The sequence below is a fragment of the Panthera onca genome, chromosome C1 (genome assembly GCF_046562875.1).
Source record: "Panthera onca isolate mPanOnc1 chromosome C1, mPanOnc1 haplotype 2, whole genome shotgun sequence".
In the NCBI taxonomy this organism is placed as follows: Eukaryota; Metazoa; Chordata; class Mammalia; order Carnivora; family Felidae; genus Panthera; species Panthera onca.
In genome coordinates, this window is record NC_138346.1 from 206,698,949 (window position 1) to 206,720,438 (window position 21,490).

The 21,490-nt window shown below is 50.7% G+C and overlaps 1 protein-coding gene across 1 annotated transcript in view; it reads right to left on the reverse strand.

Annotated features, from left to right (window-relative positions):
- Positions 1–21,490, reverse strand: part of VWA5B1 (von Willebrand factor A domain containing 5B1) — a 49,618-nt gene that overhangs the window by 18,908 nt on the left and 9,220 nt on the right. The window contains exons 3-11 of the mRNA XM_078452291.2: positions 20,949–21,101; positions 19,061–19,331; positions 15,441–15,586; positions 14,530–14,661; positions 13,779–13,903; positions 9,949–10,125; positions 5,438–5,548; positions 3,324–3,526; positions 2,751–2,865 (exon numbers count right to left, since the gene is read on the reverse strand). Coding sequence (XP_078308417.1) covers positions 2,751–2,865; positions 3,324–3,526; positions 5,438–5,548; positions 9,949–10,125; positions 13,779–13,903; positions 14,530–14,661; positions 15,441–15,586; positions 19,061–19,331; positions 20,949–21,101 — 1,433 coding nt within the window. The remainder of the gene's footprint in view (positions 1–2,750; positions 2,866–3,323; positions 3,527–5,437; positions 5,549–9,948; positions 10,126–13,778; positions 13,904–14,529; positions 14,662–15,440; positions 15,587–19,060; positions 19,332–20,948; positions 21,102–21,490) is intronic.

Below are 21,490 nucleotides of genomic sequence, written 5' to 3' on the forward strand. Positions count from 1 at the left end.
TTCGAGCCCTGCGTTGAGCTCAGAGCCTGGAGCCTGCTTTGGAATCTGGGATTCCCTCTCTCTTTGCCTCTCCCTCACTCACACTTTGTCTCTCTCTGTCTCTCAAAAAGTAAATAAATGTTAAATTTTTTTTTAAATGGAAAAAGGTTCCATGCTCCTGGATAGGAAGAACAAATATTGTTAAAATGTCGATACTATCCAAAGCAATCTATATATTCAATGCAATCCCTATCAAAATAACACCGGCATTCTTCACAGAGCTAGAACAAATAATCCTAAAATTTGTATGGAACCAAAAAAGACCCCGAATAGCCAAAGCAATCTTGAAAAAGAAAACCAAAGCAGGAGGCATCACAATCCCAGACTTCAAGCTATACTACAAAGCTGTAACCATCAAGACAGTATGGTACTGGCATAAGAACAGACACTCAGATCATTGGAACAGAATAGAGAACCCAGAAATGGACCCACAAACATACAACCAACTAATCTTTGACAAAGCAGGAAAGAATATCCATTGGAGTAAAGACAGTCTCTTCAGCAAATGGTGCTGGGAAAACTGGACAGCGACATGCAGAAGAATGAACCTGGACCACTTTCTTACACCAGACACAAAAATAAACTCAAAATGGATGAAAGACCTAAACATAAGACAGGAAGCCATCAAAATCCACGAGGAGAAAGTAGCCAAAAATGTCTTTGATCTTGGTCGCAGCAACTTCTTACTCAACACGTCTCTGGAGGCAAGGGAAACAAAAGCAAAAATGAACTACTGGGACCTCATCAAAATAAAAAGCTTCTGCACAGCGAAGGAAACAATCAGCAAAACTAAAAGGCAACTGACAGAATGGGGGAAGATATTTGCAAACGACATGTGAGATAAAGGGTTAGTATCCAAAATCTATAAAGAACTTATCAAACTCAACACCCCAAAAACAAATAATCCAGTGAAGAAATGGGCAAAAGACATGAATAGACACTTCTCCAAAGAAGACATCCAGATGGCCAACTGACACATGAAAAAATGCTCAACATTACTCATCATCAGGGAAATACAAATCAAAACCACAATGAGATACCACCTTACACCTGTCAGAATGGCTAACATTAACAACTCAGGCAACAACAGATGTTGGCGAGGATGTGGAGAAAGAGGATCTCTTTTGCATTGTTGGTGGGAACGCAAGCTGGCACAGCCACTCTGGAAAACAGTATGGAGATTCCTCAAAAAACTAAAAATAGAACTACCCTACGACCCAGCAATTGCACTACTAGGCATTTATCCAAGGGATACAGGTGTGCTGTTTCGAAGGGACACATGTACCCCCGTGTTTATAGCAGCACTATCAACAATAGCCAAAGTATGGAAAGAGCCCAAATGTCCATCGATGGATGAATGGATAAAGAAAATGTGGTATATATATACAATGGAGTATTACTCGGCAATCAAAAAGAATGAAAAGTTGCCATTTGCAACTAGGTGGATGGAAGTGGAGGGGATTACGCTAAGTGAAATTAGTCAGAGACAGACAAAAATCATATGACTTCACTCATATGAGGACTTTAAGAGACAAAACAGATGAACATAAGGGAAGGGAAACAAAAATAATATAAAAATGGGGAGGGGGACAAAACAGAAGAGACTCATAAATATGGAGAACAAACAGAGGGTTGCTGGAGGAGTTGTGGGAGGGGGGATGGGCTAAATGGGTAAGGGGCACTAAGGAATCTACTCCTGAAATCATTGTTGCACTATATGCTCACTAATTTGGATGTAAATTAAAAAAAAAATTAAATTAAAAAACAAACAAAAACGACAGCTGTGGTTTAGCACCAGCTAGGCTGATTTCTTCAAAGGTACTGCAAAGCTGGAGAAAAATGATTTGGGGATTGTGGCAGCCATAAAGGCGCACTCCCAGATCTCCCTCGGAGGAAGACTGTGTTCTTTGCAGCAAGGCATGAAGTTAGGTGATAGTCTCCAGATGTAATGCTCCAGCTTCTGAGCCAAGACCACACTTCTGCCTGGAAGCCTCGAAGCAATGGCTGAGCAGGGCGGACCTGATGTTTCAGCCTAATCTGACTACCTAATGGGAGATCTTTGCTCCAGAGCTCTCCGTTGGGTCCTTGCTGAGACCTTGCCAGACCTGCAGTCAGGCTCTCCCTTCTCCATGCTGCTTCCCTTCCTCCCTTTCACAGGCATGCAAATGCATCATGGGCTGAAGAGTGCTCCGTCCCGCTTCTTCCTCTTTCCTCTTTCATAGATATTATCCCCCAGTGAACCTCTTGCACTCTTAACTCCAGAGCTGTCCCTGGTTCCTGGAGGACCTGGGCTGATACAGGGTTTTTCTAAGGGTTGAGTTATTTGTGCGAACTGTGCAGAAAATGGAGAGAAGACTATAATCCCCTTGATTTCTGGGTCCTTTAGATTTCTTTGAGCCACCATTTGTCACCATCAGGAATGTGGTGAGAAATGACCCCAAACACAACTCGTATCCATAGAGGCAGTGACTCTTTCAGAAGCCCCTCTCCTGCCCAGCCAGGGGACGGAGCACGTAGATCCGGTGACTGGAGACCAGTGGATCTAGTGTCTTGGACTAGCTCCAGAAGGTGCCTGCTCTGTGGCCTCCACCTCTCTGATCCTCACTGGGGTGTAGTGTGGCCTAGCGGGGAGCTCAGACCTGGATGAAATGAAGTTCCAGCTCCACCCCTGAGGTACCAGCACCAGAAGAGACTGAGCCCCTGTCGCCCACCTTGGGTTGCAGCCGTTCTCCCTCCATCAGAAACTCAGCACTGCCCTTGGACACAGTTGCCAACCCTTTCACCAGTCTGTGGCACACGTTGGGTCCAATTCCAAAGCTATAGCACCTGGGAGAAGGGGAGGAGAGAGGCTGCTACTTCTGGTCCTCTGTGCCACCTTTGTCCCTTTGGTGGGGAAAGGGACAGAGCATGAGCCGGCAGAGCTATCTCAGAGCTGGTCCTAACATCAGGCAGAGGGTGAAGGTGAAGGAAGAGGGCCAGCAGCAGGCACTCACATTCACAATAGCCCATCAACCCCCACCCCAGGACAGAGTCAAAGCAGCAGGAAGGACTTCCTCTGATGAGGCTGCCCTTTGGAAGCAGAGGTGTGGGCGTCTCATTCCATCCGAACTCTTGAGGCAAAGAGGCAAACTCTGAAGTCAGCTACACCACCCTGGACGCAAAGCACTGTAGGAATTGGGAGTTCTCTCTTCCCCTTCTGGCACTTTCCATGATGCCCTGGTTCAGCCACCCCCGCCCAGGGCCACCCAGGATAACCAAGCCCTAGACCTTCAGCCTGTGCCCACCTGGTGGAGAAGGCATGGTTTCGCACCAGTTCTAGCACCTTCCCGGTGTTGTTGATGGCACCGTCCGTGATCAGGAAGAGAATCCGTGGGTGGCCTCGGTGCACTGGCTGCCGGATGATCCACTTGAGCGGGGAGAGGATATTGGTGCCACCCATGTCAGCCCGCATTCTCTGGATGTTATCACAGGCCATGGCCACGCTCTCCTGCAGGGAAGTGCCACAGGCAGGGAAGGTAGTCCCCAGGATCACCATATGGCTCTGAGACTCCAAGCCCCCTGGAGGATAAGTCCTTTGTTTCCCTAGATCTTAGTTGGGTCTCGCTGGATTGACTCATATTCCCAATTTCAACCCTGTCCGTGCACAGGAGGAATAGATGACGACTCATTTGGGGTGATTCTGTCCAATAACACCCCCTACCAGTGCCCTAATGCTGTTGATGGTGTGTTAACTTACCTTTCTCCTTTCTTTGTTCCTCATTAAAAATATAAACACCCCTTAAAAGGTAGCATATCAAGCCCCAACTGCTCAGCACAAATGAGGTGTCCTTTTCTGATGAGCAAGGCAGGAGGTGTAGTGATATAAGAACATTACACTAGAAATCTCAAGACTTGAGTCCTGGCCTGCCTGGGATGCTAACTCCCTATGGTGCTTTGAGGAAATCAAAGTACCCCGACGTGGGCTTCAGATTCCCCTTCCCCTGGATCAATACTTTGAAACTCAACTGGCCAAGGACTGCTGTACCAGATGGATGTCACTGCAGCAGGAACAGATTCTCACTGGACATCAGATGTCCTGCTCCCGATTCATGAAGATGCTCTTTCAACTCCCATGATTGGGGTAATGGCATATAGCAAAAGTCTTGAAATGTATATGTCCCTTTTGAACCAACAGAACTAAGGATTTATCCTAAGGGAATCATTAAGGATGGGTGCAGAGTCTTTGCTACAAAGATGACTGAATAGAAAAATAAATGGAAGCAATTTAAATGCCCAAATGTAGGGATCTATTTAAGTAAGTCCTGATTTACCTGTGTAGTGAAATACTAGGCAGCCATTTAAATTATGCTGCAGATTAATATTTACTGGCACGGAAATATGCTTATGATAGGCTGTTGTGTTGTGGCAGGTCTAATCCTATCTTTATTAAAAATGTGTGTAAATACATAGAACAAGGTCTGGAAGGCTTTATACTAAGCCTACAACAGTGGTCTTTCTTTTTTTTTGTGATGTGATCATGGGAGATTTAGATTTTTTTCTTTTTGATTATCCAGATTTAGAAATTGTGGGACAATCAATATATAATTTTTTAAAAATATTTTAAAAACCCATAAAGTTATTTTTCACTGAAAAATGTTCTTCCTTCCTCTCTCCTCTCCCTCCCTTACTTTCTTTCTTCCTGTTCCTAGGTCTGGATAGGATATGCTCCAATTTTGAACATGCTGCTGGGGCCCCAGCCCTCTTGTTCTAAATTGTAGTTTGAACCTTGTGAGTTCTATTCTTAGCCCACCTCCCCACCTATTCACTCCACAATCCCCTTTCCATTCCCTCCTTTAGCTCAACCTTGCATGGGTCCATCGTTCTCTTGAAACAGAGGCTTCAGTGAGTGGCAGGCCTAGGATATATCCTATCTCCACCCCTTCCTTGTATCCCCTCTTTGTGCACACCTACACTTTGCCTAAAATATTCCTTATTTTCAAGAGGAGACAGGGCGCCTGGGTGGCTCAGTCAGTTGAGGGTCCAGCTCTTGATTTTGGCTCAGGTCATCTCAGGTTATGATCTCATGGTTGTGGGATTGAGCCCAGCATGGAGCTTGCTTGGGATTCTCTCTCTCTCATTCTCTCTCTGCCCCTCTCCCACTCATGCACATGTGTGCATGATCTCTCTCTCTCTCTCTCTCTTAAAATAAATAAACTAAAAAAAAAAAAAAAAAGAGATGTTAGAAACCGGCCTACCCAGAGATAGCCTCCCTGGTTCTCTGCTTGTGGGCATCACTGAGGTGCCACGTGAGGGATGGCTTCTGAGGCTGGCCTCAGGGTTACCTGCTCCTTCTTTTTCTTCTTTTCCTCTGCTCCTCACCACCCATCCACTCCTGGACCCAGCCCTTCCCCCTCCTTACCTCACTGTAGGTCTGGCTGGAAGGGAAGAGGGTCTTAAATGTGGATCCAAACCCAATGACATTGAAGAGGCAGGCCGGCATGAGGCTCTTAAGAGCCACCAGCATGGCATCCTGGCAGGCAAGAAGGGGATGTTCAGAATTCAGAAAGGAGCTACGACCTTTGCCACCACACACCAGTGTTCTCATCCCAGCCAGAAGCGGCCTCTAGGCAGGCCTTCCACCCCCCGCCTGCACCCAACATTGCCTTCTCCCTCAGATCTAGAAATTTGCTGACAGGGAGACCAGAGGCTGGACCAAAGCCATCATCATAAAACTTCTCACCCGTGTAGCAAGCCTGACTTCTCAAAGTCCTTCTATTATATTTGCCAGTTCCCTTTTACCTCCTGCTGACCCTGAGAGTTGGGGAGAGCAGAGAATATCCATTCCCTTCTGCAAAAACAAAATCAATGTCTAAGGGAGGCACGTGGCTGGGTCCAGGGCACACAGTTGATGGAACAGGCTTCTGGCTTTCATCCAGGGCCTTCTGCATCAGATGGGCCCCCTCCCCACTGTTAACTAGGGACAAGTCTCTTAGGGACAGTCTCTTCAGCTCATATTTGTTAAATGCCAGGAGATACTTAACACACGTTACTGTATGTAATCTTTGCAATAACCCTTTAGGCAGGCACAACATTATTCCCCTTTTATACAAGAGAAAATTGAGGCACAGAGGGGTGCGATAAGTCATTGGTGAGCATTCTGACAATAGTGGAGTCAAAAACTCAAACATGTGTCACCTTGCCTCTGAAGTTTGTGAACAGTAGAGTCCTAACCTGCTTAACTAGACAACACCAGGAGACCTTGATGAAGGTCTGTTGAAATAAATAATGACAAAGAAGAAAGGTGGAGAGATGGTGGGGGCGGGGGATGATGATGATGATGATGATGATGTTGATAATGATGATGATGATAGAACAGTGCAGTGGTAAATATCAAGCAATTACTATGTGCCAAATCCTGTGCTAAGCACTTTCTATTAATTATCTCATTTAATCTCTTTAACATGCATTACAGCACAGTGGTTAAGAAGATACATTTTGAAGTTAGATGTATGTTGGTTTAAATCTCACTTTTGCCCCATTACTAACTTGACCTTGGGTTAGTTATGTCCCTCCTCTAAGCCTCAGCCTGGCACTTAGTAAACATTCAGTAAATGGTTATTATTACCACCCCAATGAGAAACATATTAATAGCAATGCCTCTGTTTTACAGGTAAGAAAACTGAGGCTCAGGGGCACCTGGGTGGCTCAGTCATTTAAGCGTCCAATTTTGGCTCAGGTCATGATCTCACAGTTCGTGAGTTTGAGCCCCACATCAGGCTCTGTGCTGACAGTTCAGAGTCTGGAGCCTGCTTCGGATTCTGTGTCTCCCTCTCTCTTGGCCCCTCCCCCCACTCTCTCTTCCTCTTTTTCTCAAAAAGAAAAACATTAAAAAGAAAACTGAGGCTCAGAGGGTTAAGAAGTTGCTCTGGATTGCAAAACCTAAGACAGCTTTTAAAACATAGCTCTGAGATCCTTATTCATGTTGGCTCTGCCTTGGCACAGAGCTCAGAAATGAGGGGCTCTCTGTCACCCTCAAGGAGTTTATTGATGGCACCCCAGGGATCTCAGCTGACTTCACAGAGAGACAAACTGTTATATTCCAGAATCCAGAAGGAAGCACTTGCAAGTCTGTCTTGGCAACTTCCACAGCAATACAGCCTTGCAGGCTCCACAGACCTGCAGCCCCTCTCCCATCCCCCTCACAAACATCAAACATTAACATCAACCTTCACCATTCTCTCCGTCTCTTTTTGTTGCCTGTGTCAATACATTTTGTTTCTCTACAAAAGAAGTCAATATCTGCTTATTTTTTTCATTAGCCACTAATGTATATTCCCGCTAGCGGGAGACTCTGCTGATCCATACAGATTGTCTCTGCTCACACCTATTAGAATTTTTAAAGCCATGTTTTTGGCATCGAGTGGCAGCTGAAGAATGAGACCAGCTGCAGGAAATTAAATTGGCTGAACTTTCCCCCTTGGTGTGGCTGTTTGGATTTCTATTCTCTCCCACCTTCCTGAGCCTAGTTTTCCCTAAAATGTCTACCTAATGGCACACAATTAATGCCCCAAGCAACCCCCCTATGGCCTCGTTGTCAGTGGGGAAAGGAGCGTGTGCCTGAGTGATTCCTGTACCTTTTTCTAAAAGGGGCATGTGTAGCAGAATGGATTGTGCCAATGCAAAGCCATTTGTGGAGAGATGACCTTGAGCTCAGTGAGCTGAACTGGAAAAGAGAGCAGGGGAGACTCCAAAGGGGGAAAGGACTGAGAAGAGAGTCAGAGGAAGTCATTGTCTGAAAATTCTAGAGGGTAAAGTTTGGAAAGGTCTTTAGCTCAGGAAATAGATTTCCACTCATAAACTGACTCCCTTTAACTGGTAGTAACAGCCTGGACCACTGAGATGACAAGGGTGTAGAGAATGAGTCCAGGCTCAGCATGAGAAAAAAATGCCATGGTCAATTATTGATGTCTGTCTGGCCTTAGGAGAGAGGAACAAAGGGACGTGTGACATATGTTTGCCCTCCCTGAATTAATCGTTCTTGCTCATTTTGCAGAAAGGATAAATGAATCCCAGAGTTGAGAAGCCACTTGTCCAAAGCCACATAGCAGGTCAGTGGCAGAACTGATCCCAAAACCCAAGCATTGCTCTTTCTATTAAGCCATGCAGCAGAAATGACATAGAGAAGAGAGCTTTTCTCAGTAAAAGAGTATTCTAATACCCTACCAGCAACCTAAGGAAAATGAGCACTGATCCAAGATATGGGAGGCTTTGACTTCCTCATTAGCCCTGTGGTGCTGGGGAGAACACCTGGCTTCTTGGGGACTTAGTTTCTTTACCTGGAAAATGGCAGGAAAAAATGACTTAAATGCTAAGAGCTATCATAAGATCCCATGATACTTAAGAATAACTGAAGAGATGTCTTAAAAACTGATACAGCTATGGAATGAAATACACATGACCACACAGTCCTGGAGCATACTTCAGCAGAACTATGGACAGCTCCCCATTCTAATTCTTGCTTTTGATGGCAGACAAAGGTGGGGAGAAGGTGAAAACTAGTCCTGTACCTCAGCGTCTAGAGGCCTCAAACAGGAGCTTGGGTCTCATACATGATTGCTCAGGCATACTTCAAGATTAAACCTAGTCGTGGAAAGCCTGAGGAGATACCTGGCATCACAGATCCCATCTAACCCCTCCCCTCCTTGCCAATCCTGTTGCCCTGGGAACAAGAGTTTGCTCCAGAGACAAACTAGGGGGAGGGATGACATTTCAGGTGACAGCAGCAGAACTGTCTCTCTTCCTGTTCCCGCATCCTTCATTTCCTCGAACTGTGAGACTTTACCCAGTTCAATAAACAGCAACTGGGGGCTTTTTATGGGTAAGTACAGAGCGAGGCTCCATGGGGAGAGATAGATGAGAAAGATCTGGTCCTTTCCCTTAATGAGTTCATAACTCCAGCAGAGGAGACATACATCTCCACAATGAAAAATACAAAGGAGAGTTAGATAATGCCATAATCGAGGTGAATAATCTTCTGAAGGAGAGGAAACGCTTCTGGATATGTGTGTGTGTGGGAAAGTTTATCACTCTTCTGTACTCCTTCAGAACTTCCCACTGCAGTGGGACCATGCTCCCAGCTATGACTGGTTAGCAGGGCTGCTCCCTCACTCGACTGTGAACCCCTTGAGGCCAGGAACTACATTTACAACCTGTTGTCTTTCCAGATGGCCAAGCACTGGACTTTGCCCATATTAGGCACTTGAAAAAAAAAAAAAAGAATGAACCAAATATTTTCTAGTGGTTTGTACACAGTCCTTAATGGCTGAGGCCATGTGCAATGAATCTCTGATGTCAGGTGGTAGGAACAGACAGACATGAGTTTGATCTTAGACCACACTAGCTGTGTGACTTTGGGTAGGTTACTGAAATTTTCAGGATTGGCTTTCCCATTTGGAGAATGGTGATAAGAGGGCCAACCTCACGGGATTATTGTCTGGATTCAACACCACGCTGTGCATTAAGTGGCTGGTATTGTATCTGGCACATAAACCTGATGCTATGTGAGTTCCCTCCTCTCTTCTCTGTGCCTCTCTCCACTCAGTACCTGGTGAGATGTCTCAGCCCAAGCAGGCACTCAACAAAGGTTTGCAGAGTGCCAAGGAAAGCTATTGATGATGACTTTATCCCTTGGTAAATGGGCAACAGTTCTACCTCTGCTCATCCATTTCAGGGTTTTATTTGGGGAACAAGTTGAGTTTGGGTGTCTGTGTTCAAATGGATTTTAGAAAGTTGAGTTGTTCCTTTTAGTCCCGGAGTAATTTAGGAAAGTAGTTCAGGTGTGGAAGGAGGGCTGTTTGGAACAGAGAGTGCTGAGGAAGCTGGTTCACCCTGAAGCCCTAAATCCCGGGGCATGGGTCCTCTTATAGCTACCTTGACACGGTGGATGTTGGTCCCACTCATGCTGCCACTCCGGTCAATGAGGAAGATAAACTCCCCATGGGTCTTTCTCAGGTTCGGCTGGACTGACTGGAGGTCGGGACAGAAGTTGAGCATGATGACCGAATGGTGGAGGATGTCCTTGTGGAGACGTTTCCGGATGATTTCTGTCTGGAGGAGAAAGGAAAACTCTCTCACTTGAGCACTCAAGGCGTCCAGAGCTGCTCCTGGGGGCTCACGCTGGTCCCCCATTACTCACCAGGTTTTGTCAAGATCCCACTCATGCTCCGCACGAGAGACACTTCCAGGTCGACCATACCTGGTTCTTCCGTTTGCTAGACTTTCACAGTGGCAACAAACAGCAAGCATAGACTTTGGAGGCAGAAAGACCGGGGTTTAAATCCCAGCTCTCACCGTCCAGCTGTGTGATCTTGGGCACGTCCCTCCTCTGGGTCTGTTTCTTCATTTATAAAATGGGGCAAATGGCATCCCCTTCTCAGGGTGGTTATGGGATGGACACGTGCAGGACCTCAGCTGAGAAGTGTGTCTCTGGCTTTCACCCACAGCGTCTAAGCCACTCCCTCCGGCTCATCTTGGCTGTGAACTTGGTATCCCTGGGTTTACCGCTTCTCTCCCTCTGATAACTTCCTACTCCGTCTTCAGATTTTACCTCTTTAGAATGCCTGCCCGCATCTTCAGGGTGAACTGACTATTGCTTAATTTCCTCATGCATGGAGTGAAGACAAGAGTACTGATCTCACGGAGTTATATGGACTAAGTGCAATGCCCATGAAGCCTGCTGCCTGGCGCAGAGCAAGTGTCTTTACATGGGAGCCACCATCACTGTATCTGCTGCTGTTTGTTGTGGGGACCCAGGCGCTTCTCACATTGCAATGTTTTGCTTACCTGGCTGCCTCCTCCTAGCTTGTACGCTACTTGCAGGCAGGCCATACCTGAGTCTCTTTCCATCTTACCAGGGCTTACCTCAGAGCCCGGTACAAAGATGGACTCAAACATCAAAGGCGGGACAGCACCACACTTCTTTATCTTTCTGTGTGTTCTCTTCACTTGCCCTGGCACGCTGCTGCTGAACCCTGCTTCCAGACTCACCACGCACGCTGTGCCGAATCTTATTTCCTCCATCCTCGCCCTACCTCTCTCTCTCTCCTCACCCCCATTTCCTCTGTCTGCCTCTTCGTCTGACTGTGTCTGCGTGCGCGTGCCTCTTTGTGTCTGTTTCTCAGTGTTTTCATTTCAGCCCCTTCCCCAACTCGGTAGGTGACATCATCATCCACCCAGGTGTGTTCACACCCAAGACCTAGGGCTTGTCCTTGGTTCCTCTCTTATCCTCCTCCCCCCGCCCCCACAGCTCGTCGTTCAGCAAAGCATTGTCAGCTCTGTCGCTGAGATGCGCTCTGAACTTGTCTTCTTCTCTCTGTCTCTACCCCCACCCCCAGCCCAGTTTGGGACCGTGCTGTCTCTAGTCTGGACCTTTAATGCCTCTGTCAACCACTCTTACCTCCCTGTGGTCTGTTCTCTACATAGAGCAGGGAGTGTGATCATCCTTGTCGTTCTGCTGCTTACACAGCTTCCCCCATGCCTTGCACATGGTTATGAAGCCCCCTAGTGCCTGACCCCTGCCTACCTGTCCCCACCATTTTTGCCCACTACATTTCGGCAACGCCGGGCACCTGTTTCCCAGACGCGTCGCCTTTATTCTGCTTTCAGTTCTGTGCACGGTCTTCCATTGTTCACCACTCACCAGGCCTCATTCTCAGACAGGCTTTCTCTAAACACCAGGCTAAGCAGCGCCCATGCTTATCACGCATTATATCCCATCATTCTGCGGTATTTCTTTCTTGGTCCCCAGCCCTCTCTGCCCCTGAACTTGCTCATTCGTTTACTTCTAGTCTGTGCTAGAATGTAAGCTCCATGAGAACAAGGACATGTCATTTTTAGTGTCCTCCCAGTGCCTAGAACAGAGCCTGACATCTCCTGGGGGACATAGTGTTTGTTGAATAAATAAATGAGAAATGAATCTGTGTGGGCACCTATGTGTGCATCTCTGAGTTGCTTTTTTTTTTCTTTCTTCCAGTCTCTGTCTCTACTTGTCTCTGCTTCTCTCTGCATCTGTCTCTTGTACGTGGCGTCTTCCTCTGTCATTTGCCCCCTCTTTGCTAAATCACAGCCTCTGACGGCTTGTCATACCCACTCTTCATGATTGATGTTCACCTTCTGGATGCCTGCCTCCCTCCTCCGTGAGGGATCACGCTCTCCCTCCCACGTGGAGCTCCTTTGCCAAAGGCCACTGCCCAGCCTGGCTTTCCGGAAGACAGAGCCCAAGTCAGCAACAGCCTCATCTGCCAGTGACAGGAGCCCCTTCTGGGAACCTGAGTTTTGCCTCTCAGCAAGGTGGCGTGGGGACCCCGGCTCAGGATTCACCAATGTCTCCTCCCGCTGCCTTTATCCAATTGCAATAAACTCATCTCTTCTTAGTGGCTCTGGGTGATCCCCTGTCATCCCCAGAGCTCACGAGAATACAGGGTACTTGCATAACCAACCCAAGGTGGCAAATTCTCATTTGCTTCCGCCCTCCCGGGGCTAATTGATTTAATCTTGGCAGGCAGAAGAGCCCCAGGCCTGGGAGACCCACTGCCCCCACTGTTGCCCACATGCTACAGTCCTCAGAGCTTGGGGACACCCCCACTCTGAGAACCTGGCCCCAGCCTCTTCTCCGAACTGACTCATCTGGGTGAGGGAGCCCCTCTGGGAAGGCAGATGTTCCCAGTGGGGTCCCTAACATGCGACGACAGGGGCAGTGAGCTACTGACCCTTTCCTTTCGCCATCCCTCCTGCCCCCCACCAAGCAGGCCCTGCCAGGGGGATGTCTGCTGAAGGGGTTGGCACGAGCAGGGAAGGGTCTACATATTCCCATGCCCTCCCCCTCTGCCATGGTCCTCTGCCAGTCAGGGAGGGGCTCTTAGACCCAGCCAAGCCGCCCCCACAGGGTTGACTCTGAGTCCTTAACCTCATGTCACCAAAGCCAAGGGTCTTCCCTTCCTCTCAGCTGAGTGGTTCTTCTTGGGTGCTAAACCTCAGCGTTCTCGTCTAAAATGGGGATACCAGAAAAAGAAGCGTGCCATCGTCCTTACACCTGCCTTGGCATTCAGGGCCTGGCTTGGTGTGCAGAGCCATGAGCAGGAGAGGATGCCGGCTCAGCCTCCTACCAGCCTTCCCCAGCTGCGCCCCCTCCCCCCCCCCCTTGCTGAGGCCTTCTCACACTGACACTTCATGGGGGGAGGGGGCGGGCAAGAAAGGGTCTCCTTCCGGCTTTCTCTGCTCTGCCTTTATTCTTTAGGTAATAGTTGCAAGGATCTCAGAGGAAGGAAGAGCAGGAGACCCATTCAGCAGATGGGAAAATGGAGGCCCAGGGGTAAAGGTGGGACTGAGAGGGCACCTGGGGGCTCCTTGGGATGAAGTGACCTGGAGAAGACCAAGGTTGTTTCTGCCACCAGCCTAGAACGTCGCCTGGCTTAGGCACCTCGGTGGCATTAGGAGAAGGTGGGCTGGCAGGAGGCAGGAGGACAGGGTGCCTGATGGGTGACGGGGAGACAGAGTGACGGCTGCGTCGGGACATCCATGTCCCAGCAGCGCCCCAGCCACAGACGGAAACAGTGATCAGGATGTGCCAGCAGCATGCTGAGGGAGGGACCCGGGCAAGCCACCCTCTTCCCTTGCTCAGCATCCTCATGGGTCCCATGATGACCGAGCCCCCAATGTCACCCCAGTTCTGCCGCCGCTGACTCGGCTTCAGCCACACTCACCTGTCTCTCTGCACTGCTGTCCTTCTTCATCCCTTTAATGAAATCCGTTCTTCCCTTCAAGTGCTGCTCAAACTCTCCCAGGGTCATGTCCCCTTTCTCCGTCAGGACGTGCGGCATGTGGGGCTCTGCAGAGATGAGATCAACTCTTGGCACTTGTCCAAGTGGGAGGGCAAGGCCGGGGGCCTTGGTTTAGGAGGAAGATCTTCATGGAGTGGGGAGGACTCCCAATGTGGGGAGGGGGAGGGAACCCCTGGCTGCCTGGAGTGGCATGGGGTCTCAGGAAGACTCCTCTGTCAGGCAGGGGAGCCTAGTGGCCATGGAGAACTCACATCCTTCTCTGGGCCTCAGTTTACCCATCTGTCAAATGGGGGTGAGACTGGGCTCTGATCTTTTCAGATCCTGACATTTTATGAAGCCTTCAAGAGACAAAAGAATTGTTCTCTGAGGGTTCAGAGCTGCGAGGGTCTCCCTGAGCTTGGGATTTCAAAGGTTACCTGCTCAGCTGGCCTGGGGGCCAAGTTCCCCATTGGGTGGATGAGACCCCCAAGGCCTCTGGAGCTAGAATCCGGCAGGAGGCACTCAATTCCGCCAACTAGAGTCAGGTTTCCAGGAGCCACTATTGCTGGTTTCCTCTCTGCTGCCTGCCCGCCCCCCCCACCCTCTCCCGGGCTGGCAGCGTATCTCTGCCCCACAGGATCAGCGCCTCCTCCCTCCCACAGGCCTCCCAGGGGCCCCGCCTGGCGCGTAGTACCACTGGGGTGGATGAGGATCTCCACTGGCCGGTCGAAGGTGTGCCTGTTGGCCAAGGTGATAATGATGCTCTTGGCCGAGCGTGCAGATGGGGCAGCATCAGCTCGGATCTCGTGGGTGGGACTCTCCACCCCTGAGTGGCACAGAAACATGGAATAAGCTCAGGAGTCTCAGGAGAAATAGGGGCTCCGTTGGGGACAGGAAGACCCGTGTCAGAGATGAGGGGCTCCTGACCTGCTGTGCAACCATGGACAGGCCTCCTCAATTCCCCCATCTGCAAAATGGGGGCTTAGACTGGTGATGTCTGTGGCCCTTCCTGCCCTGACCTCAGGATCCACTGGGGTCGAAGGGTGGCTTCCTCGTAGTGCACATAAAGAAAGCAAGAGCTCAAGGCTCGATGGCTGGGCACTCTGTAAATGCCATCACGCTGCTCTGGGAGAACACTCATTGACAAGAGACTGCGTCCTTGTGTCCCTTTAAAACCTTGAGTGGGCTGGGGAGGGGAGCCATCAGAACAATAGTCCCCAACTCTGGTTGCATGTTAGAATCGTCTGGGAGCTCTTAAATATTCCGGTGTTCAGGACACAGCCCAGACCACTGTCATCAGCAGCTCTGGGTGGGATCTGGGTGGTGGGATCTGAAAACCCCCCAGCCGATTTGACTATGCAAGGGAGCCATTGAGGTGGGCATGGGGGCAGCCTTGAAGCCTGTCGTTGGGAGAGGCTCATCTTTGGGCCACACGTTGGGGAGCAGGAAGTGGGGGTCCACGAAGCTCCATGTGCTTCTGGGCGGGTCAGCTTCCCTGCCCTCGCCCTCCTCTCTATCCCTGGCAGCTTTCAGCTGGAAGCCCTCCCCGCCTCCAGGCCTCAGGTCTTTCCAGCCCCGATCCAGGTCTGGGTGGCCCTCTCTCACCTGCGAGCAGGCACGGCCCGCGAATCTCCAGCTGGAAGTTGAACTCGTATTCCATGGGGTTGGACACATCGGTGTCCAGGAGAGTTGCCAGGCACAGCTTGTTCCAGGAGTCCAGGGCCCGGGTGCCGAAGCAATGCTTGTCTTTGCTGGGGAGGTGGCCAAGAGGAGGAGGAAGTGGAAGGAAGGAAGGAAGGAAGGAAGGAAGGAAGGAAGGAAGCGGCAGGAAGACGGAAGAAGACAGTGAGTCCCAAGTGGCCTAGGCATTCCCTGCAGCCCAGCCCGAAAGGGGGCTGAGGAGCCTCCTCCCACCCCACACCCTTACTCGGCCACGGGACCTGACCCCAGGGAGAGCCTGGACTCTGACATGAGGCCCAACGACTCACGGTGGATGGGCCAGGCGCCAGGCCTGGTGCCCCAAAGCATTGGCACCTGTCGTTCTCACCACCTCCCGCAGAAGAGGCATCAGGGCCCCCAGGGCCCCCATTTCCCATATGGGAAAACAGAGGCTCAGCAAGATGTAGCGGCTAACCTAAGCTCCCACAACTAGCACTTGGCAGAGAGCGTGTCCTCGCCGGGTGAGTCTGGCCCCACTCTGAGGACATTCACACAACGTCACACCATGTCTCGGATCCCTGCTCTTCCTTGTGAGCCGGGGGCGCCTTGCCCAAGCCGCTTCTCCAAGTCTGGGTTTTCCATCCATTAAATGCGGATAATAATGACAGTGAGTTGCTCAGTGAGTCACCTGCTGAAGGCTCAAGTTCCCAGGCTCTCTTTCTGGGTCATCCCCCACCTGTCTTTGACCCTACTGTATCCCCCACCCCTCAGGGTCACACCCTCTAAGGTCTTTGTTCTACGTGCTTAATCTGCAGGTCTCCTTGTAAAGCACCCTGTGGTGTGTGTGTGTGTGTGTGTGGCCCATCACTTCCCTTGTTTTGCTCACTGCTGTTTTTTTAAGCTCTGTCCAGGTGTGCTGTGCAAACCAGTCTTTTCTGGGACGCGTGTCACCTGGGGGCATCTGTAATATTGTACTTCTTCTCCCTGCCTCCCTGGGTTAACAGATGACATGGCAGGTCTGCATCCCTTTTGTGGACTTAGGAAACAATGTCTCTGGGGTTCATGGGTCAAAGGACAGCCGCTGTGTTTTACCAGATTGCTTTCCAGGCTGCAAAGTTTCCATTTCTGCCAGCAATGGACAGGAGTCTCCTCCTTTCGGCACCCTCACTAACCCTTGGTATTATTATCTGTTATTCTTATTTTTTCTCATGTCACTCTGTGTGCACAGCTCCGAGGTTCCTGGGGATTTGATGCAGGCTGCTCCTGAGAGCGTGTTTTACTCTGCCTGCTGGAACGGGCAGGGATAAGCTTCTCAGGGCCTCCTGGGCCCCTTGTTCTTCCATCCACCGAGGTCTTGAGTGTCCCCAGCTCCGGTAGGCCCCGTGTCTCAAACACAGAAGACTTGGGGCCAATGTCAGCACGTACAAAGACAGCACACAAGCTGGTGTTCCTGGTCTGAGACTGGCTGGTGCCTCAAGTTTCTGTGCTGTGACAACAGGTGTCCTCACTTAGGCTTCAAGACCTTATACAGTCTGACTCCCCATCATCCCTCTGACCTGTCTCGCACTCTGCTAGATGTTTTAGCCTTCCGGCCGCTCCTCCAACACATCATGCCCGCTGCTGCCTCAGGACCTTTGCACTTACCCCTCCCGCTGCCCTCTGCACAGAATGTTCTTCCTCCAGCGTATCTCCACCCTCCCTTTCTTCAGATCATGCTTCAAATGTTGCCTAAGCTGTCCTTTCTAGCTAAAATAGCACTCAGTCTATCCTCCCTAGCCTCTACAGCATTTAGCTTCATAGAACTTGCCTAACATATTACATGTTATGGGCTTATTTCTTTATTAACTGTCTGCCCCCCCCACCCCCCTTCTGCTGTCAGAATGCCAGCCCCATGAGGACAGCGACCTTGTCTGTCTGGTTTACTGCTGTATATTCCCCGCATGCAGAATGGTGCCTGGCACACAGTAGGTGTTTAATTACTGTTCATGTAGTGACTGAAAATTGCACTCGAGGCTCACTCCACACGGGAAGCTGCCGTAACCCTCCCCCCGGCTCAGCCTGAGGTCGGTGGCATCTAGACATTTGCTGACACTGCTGTCTGTGTCCCAATGGGCACGTGTTCCCGGCTGTCCCGGAGTCCTACCAGGGTGTGTATGAAAGTCCTGGATGTATATGGTACATCTTCACGGATTTCAACTTGGCCCAAAGGTATGAGACAAGACTTGGCGGGGGGAGTTAAGCAGTTCAACCGGTCATTAATTGTAAGTGTTATTTTTATGCCAGAGTGGCACAAAGACACTATGGCATAGATTTTAAAAATTCACATGTGAATGATAAAATGTGAGACCTCCAAAGACATCTGAATGCTGCAGGCTGCTTGGCTGCTTGACCGTGGCCTCCTCTCTCCCTGCATGGGAAATGCTCACCCGCCTCAGTCCCCACGGGGTGAGGGGGAAGGGAGGAGCCCCAATTTCAGCAGCAGGTGCCTCAGGCTGTGACCCACCTTCTTTTCCTGTTGGGGGGGGGGGGCACGGCAGAACACAGAGAAACCCTCTTGTCCTGGGCTTGTAGTTTTCCCAGTCCCACCTTCCTAAAACCCCTATTACTGGCTTTTTGTTGCTTTTGGAAGAAATCCAAAGTCAACCAGGGCTACAGGGTGTCCTAAGTGTCTATAGCCTCATTTCGTGTCACCGAGCTTCAATTCTCTGGGGTCTGTCCTTGCTACCTCAGGGCCTTTGCCCCTGCTGTTTTCACCTACAGGAACTCTCCTGTCAGTGCCCACCTCCTTCTCATCACTCAGCTCCCAGCTGAAATATTGGTCTCCGGAACTTGGAGAAGCCTGGCCTGGCCCCTGGCCTTCCAGGGCGGGTTCCTCTTTCATACTGTCAGCCCTGTCATTGCACTTTTCACATCATTAATTATGCATGCAATACATAAGCAATTACCTACGCATCCGTTACGTTATTAGTTGGATAATGATCTCTCCCCCTAAGTCCCAAAAGGGAAGGAGCCATGTTGGTTGGGCGCCCTCTGTATCCCTAACACCAGTACTAGGGTGCTCAGAAAATGCCTCGAGTGCATTAAAAAATAAAGCCTGGAAATTCGAATCCCAAGCTGTCCAAATACCTGAGCTTCCGGCCAGTAGCAGCATGGGGCATTTCAGGGAGATTATTTAAAAAAAAATTTTTTTTTTATGTTTATTTATTTTTGAGAGAGAGAGAGAGAGAGAGTGTGAGTGGGGGAGGGGCAGAGAGAGAGGGAGACACAGAATCCCAAGCAGGCTCCAGGCTCCGAGCTGTCAGCACAGGGCCCGTCACGGGGCTCGAACTCACGGACCGTGAGATCATGACCTGAGCCGAAGTGGACGCTCCACCCACTGAGCCACCCAGGCGCCCCTCAGGGAGATTCTTAAGCGAGCAGAAGGGAGCAATTATCCGGGTGGTGGCTACTGTACCACCAAGCCTTGTCTTCTCTCCTCTCTCCCCGACCCCACACTTCCCTGCCTTCATCCACCGCCTCCCTGCTGCCACCCGAGACTCTGCCCTGGGCTGGGCAGGGCTCCTTACCCTTGGGCCTGTTGGCTGGAGGGGCCAGCGCTCTCGGTGCAGAACTGAGGCACGGTCGGGGCGCAGACAGCAGGCAGCAGGACCCGCACAGCCCCGCTGGGCAGCGTGGGGAGCTCCGAGGAAGTGCTGACGAAGATGGTGACGTTCTCCATGGGGACAATGGTCCCCAGGTTGACCACGAACAGGACCCGCTCCAAATCCTCATCCAAAGCCACCTTCCCCGGCGGGCAGGAATGAGGGATGACGGAAACCCCCTCTTGCAGAGTGGTCCCTAAGTGACAGGCCTGGAGTCAGCAGCTATGCACGTATTATCTCTAGTCCCCTTGAAGTGGGGTAGGTTTGAGAGCCCATTTTGCTGATGGGAATATTGAGGCTTAGCGGCGGGGGTGGGGGTGGGAGGGGTGCAACTCGCCCAAGTTACTAGGCAAGTAACTAACTCTTTGGCCCGGGATCTGAACCCACGTGGGTCCGAGGCCAGGCTGGAGTACTTCCCACTGGCACCCTGCTGGGAGTGGGGGGCTGGGACCCACACAACCCGGACAGAGGCCACGCCCCCATCCGCAGACCCTGCTTCCCCTCAAAGAACCACATTTCAGCATCCCCCCCCACCTTTGGGGCAGATGCCTTTGTTCATGAATATTGCTGTTGTCTGAGAGGCCCGTTCCCTCGCCCCTACTTGGCCAGCCTCACGCAGCCACCAGCCCCTCCACGAAAGCCTCTCTGGTCCCCAGTTGGACCCTCCTTCCCTCCTCGGACGTTACGCAGACCCCTTCTGGCACAGCTGCCTTCCACCTCCTGTTGTGGCTCCCCTGACGCGTGTACAGCTTTTCTTCCAGACTGCGAGCAGCCCTAACAACTTGGAGGCAGCTTGGTGTCTTGCCCACAGTGGGTGCTCATTCGAAGCTTCTTGACTGTCTTAATGATCAGGTGAACAAATGTCACTTTGATCACAGATCCAATGGTAAGAGTCTCTTATGTCGCATGATCCTTGGTCTGACTTCAACTCCTGACTTGTCACTAACATGCTGTGTGAACTTGGGCTGAGACAAGTTCAAGTGAGACACTGCATGTAGAGGGCTCACCCCAGGGCTTCCCCTCAGTACATGTTGGGGATGGCTTTCCTTTCCTTTCCTCTCTGGGATTCCTTTCTGGTCTTACTCTCCCACAAGCTCAGACTGCATCTGGGCACCTGCGTGTTTCGTATGTCTCCTTGGTGGTCATGGCCATCGATAGACCCCAGACCTGCCACCCGGCCACCCCAGGGATCCCCCTTTTCTGCACCACCCGGCCTGGGTGTTGCCTGAAGAATATATTCACAGCCTTAACTTCCTCTGAGGTCCTGGGCCATGCTGCGAGGTTACCGCACTCACGCTGTCCCCTCAGATGGCACAGGGAGGCTGTGTGGGCCCTCTCTGTGCCTCAGTATCCTCAATAGCAGGCATCCGCAGCCATGATTTGGGTACTTACTCTGTACCAGAGACTGCTGTCTCCACAATCATGTCTCTGTTCGGCTTTGGATGCATACGATTATTTGTTCCATTTTACGGATGAAGTGTAATTTTTTCTTTAAGCCCATACCAGTTGCAACAGGATGGGGAGTCAGACCCTGGTGTGATTCATTCCACAACCTCTGAGCTTAATGGACACGCTGTTCTGCTCTGTAGAGGCAACTTAGCAACGCTTTTGTCGCCTCCTTTGATCCTCACTCTGCTTTTGAGGTGAGAGAACAGGAATGAGGTTCAGAGAAGTAAATTATTAGCCTGAGGGCACACAGGATTCCTGACTCCTAGTTTAGTGCTCTCTCTACCCTATCCCACTGTTGTCCTTTCAGACTGCTTGAGACCCCAGCCAGACCCAGGCCCTGCCACGGCCCTTCCGTCCTCCTCACCTGTGACATTTGTGGCTCGGATGCGGGTGCCATCAAAGTGGCTGCTATCCATCTTGGCTTTGTCCTTGATCTGTACTGTCACGACACGGTCGGCAATGACCGCCTCAAAGCCGATCACTGTGGTGTATTCATCCAGTGGGTACACAAAGAGGCCTGCCAGGGAAGGGCCCAGCATCACGGAGGGTCCCAGCCCCACCCTGCATCAGCATCACAGAGGGCACCCAAGCCTTTGACCTGCCAGATCGATGGTTGGTTCTCGCTGTCACAGAGAGGGTGCCAGAGGACTCTGGCTGGGACCTTGTGGCTCTGGAGCCACGCAGGCAAGTGCAGCAGAGGAACTGTGGGAACAGTGGGGCGACTGGAAAAGGGACATCTGCTCCCCTGTCCCAGCTGACTGTGCAGGCACATGAGACCCATGTGGCCAGGGCTTTTGAGTTTTCAAGACACAGTGGAAATCTGGATTTTTATGTGACCTATTCTGCATGCTGGGACACTGGAGGAAGAAGAACCTTAGAACTAAGGTTCTAATCCAGTCCCTACCA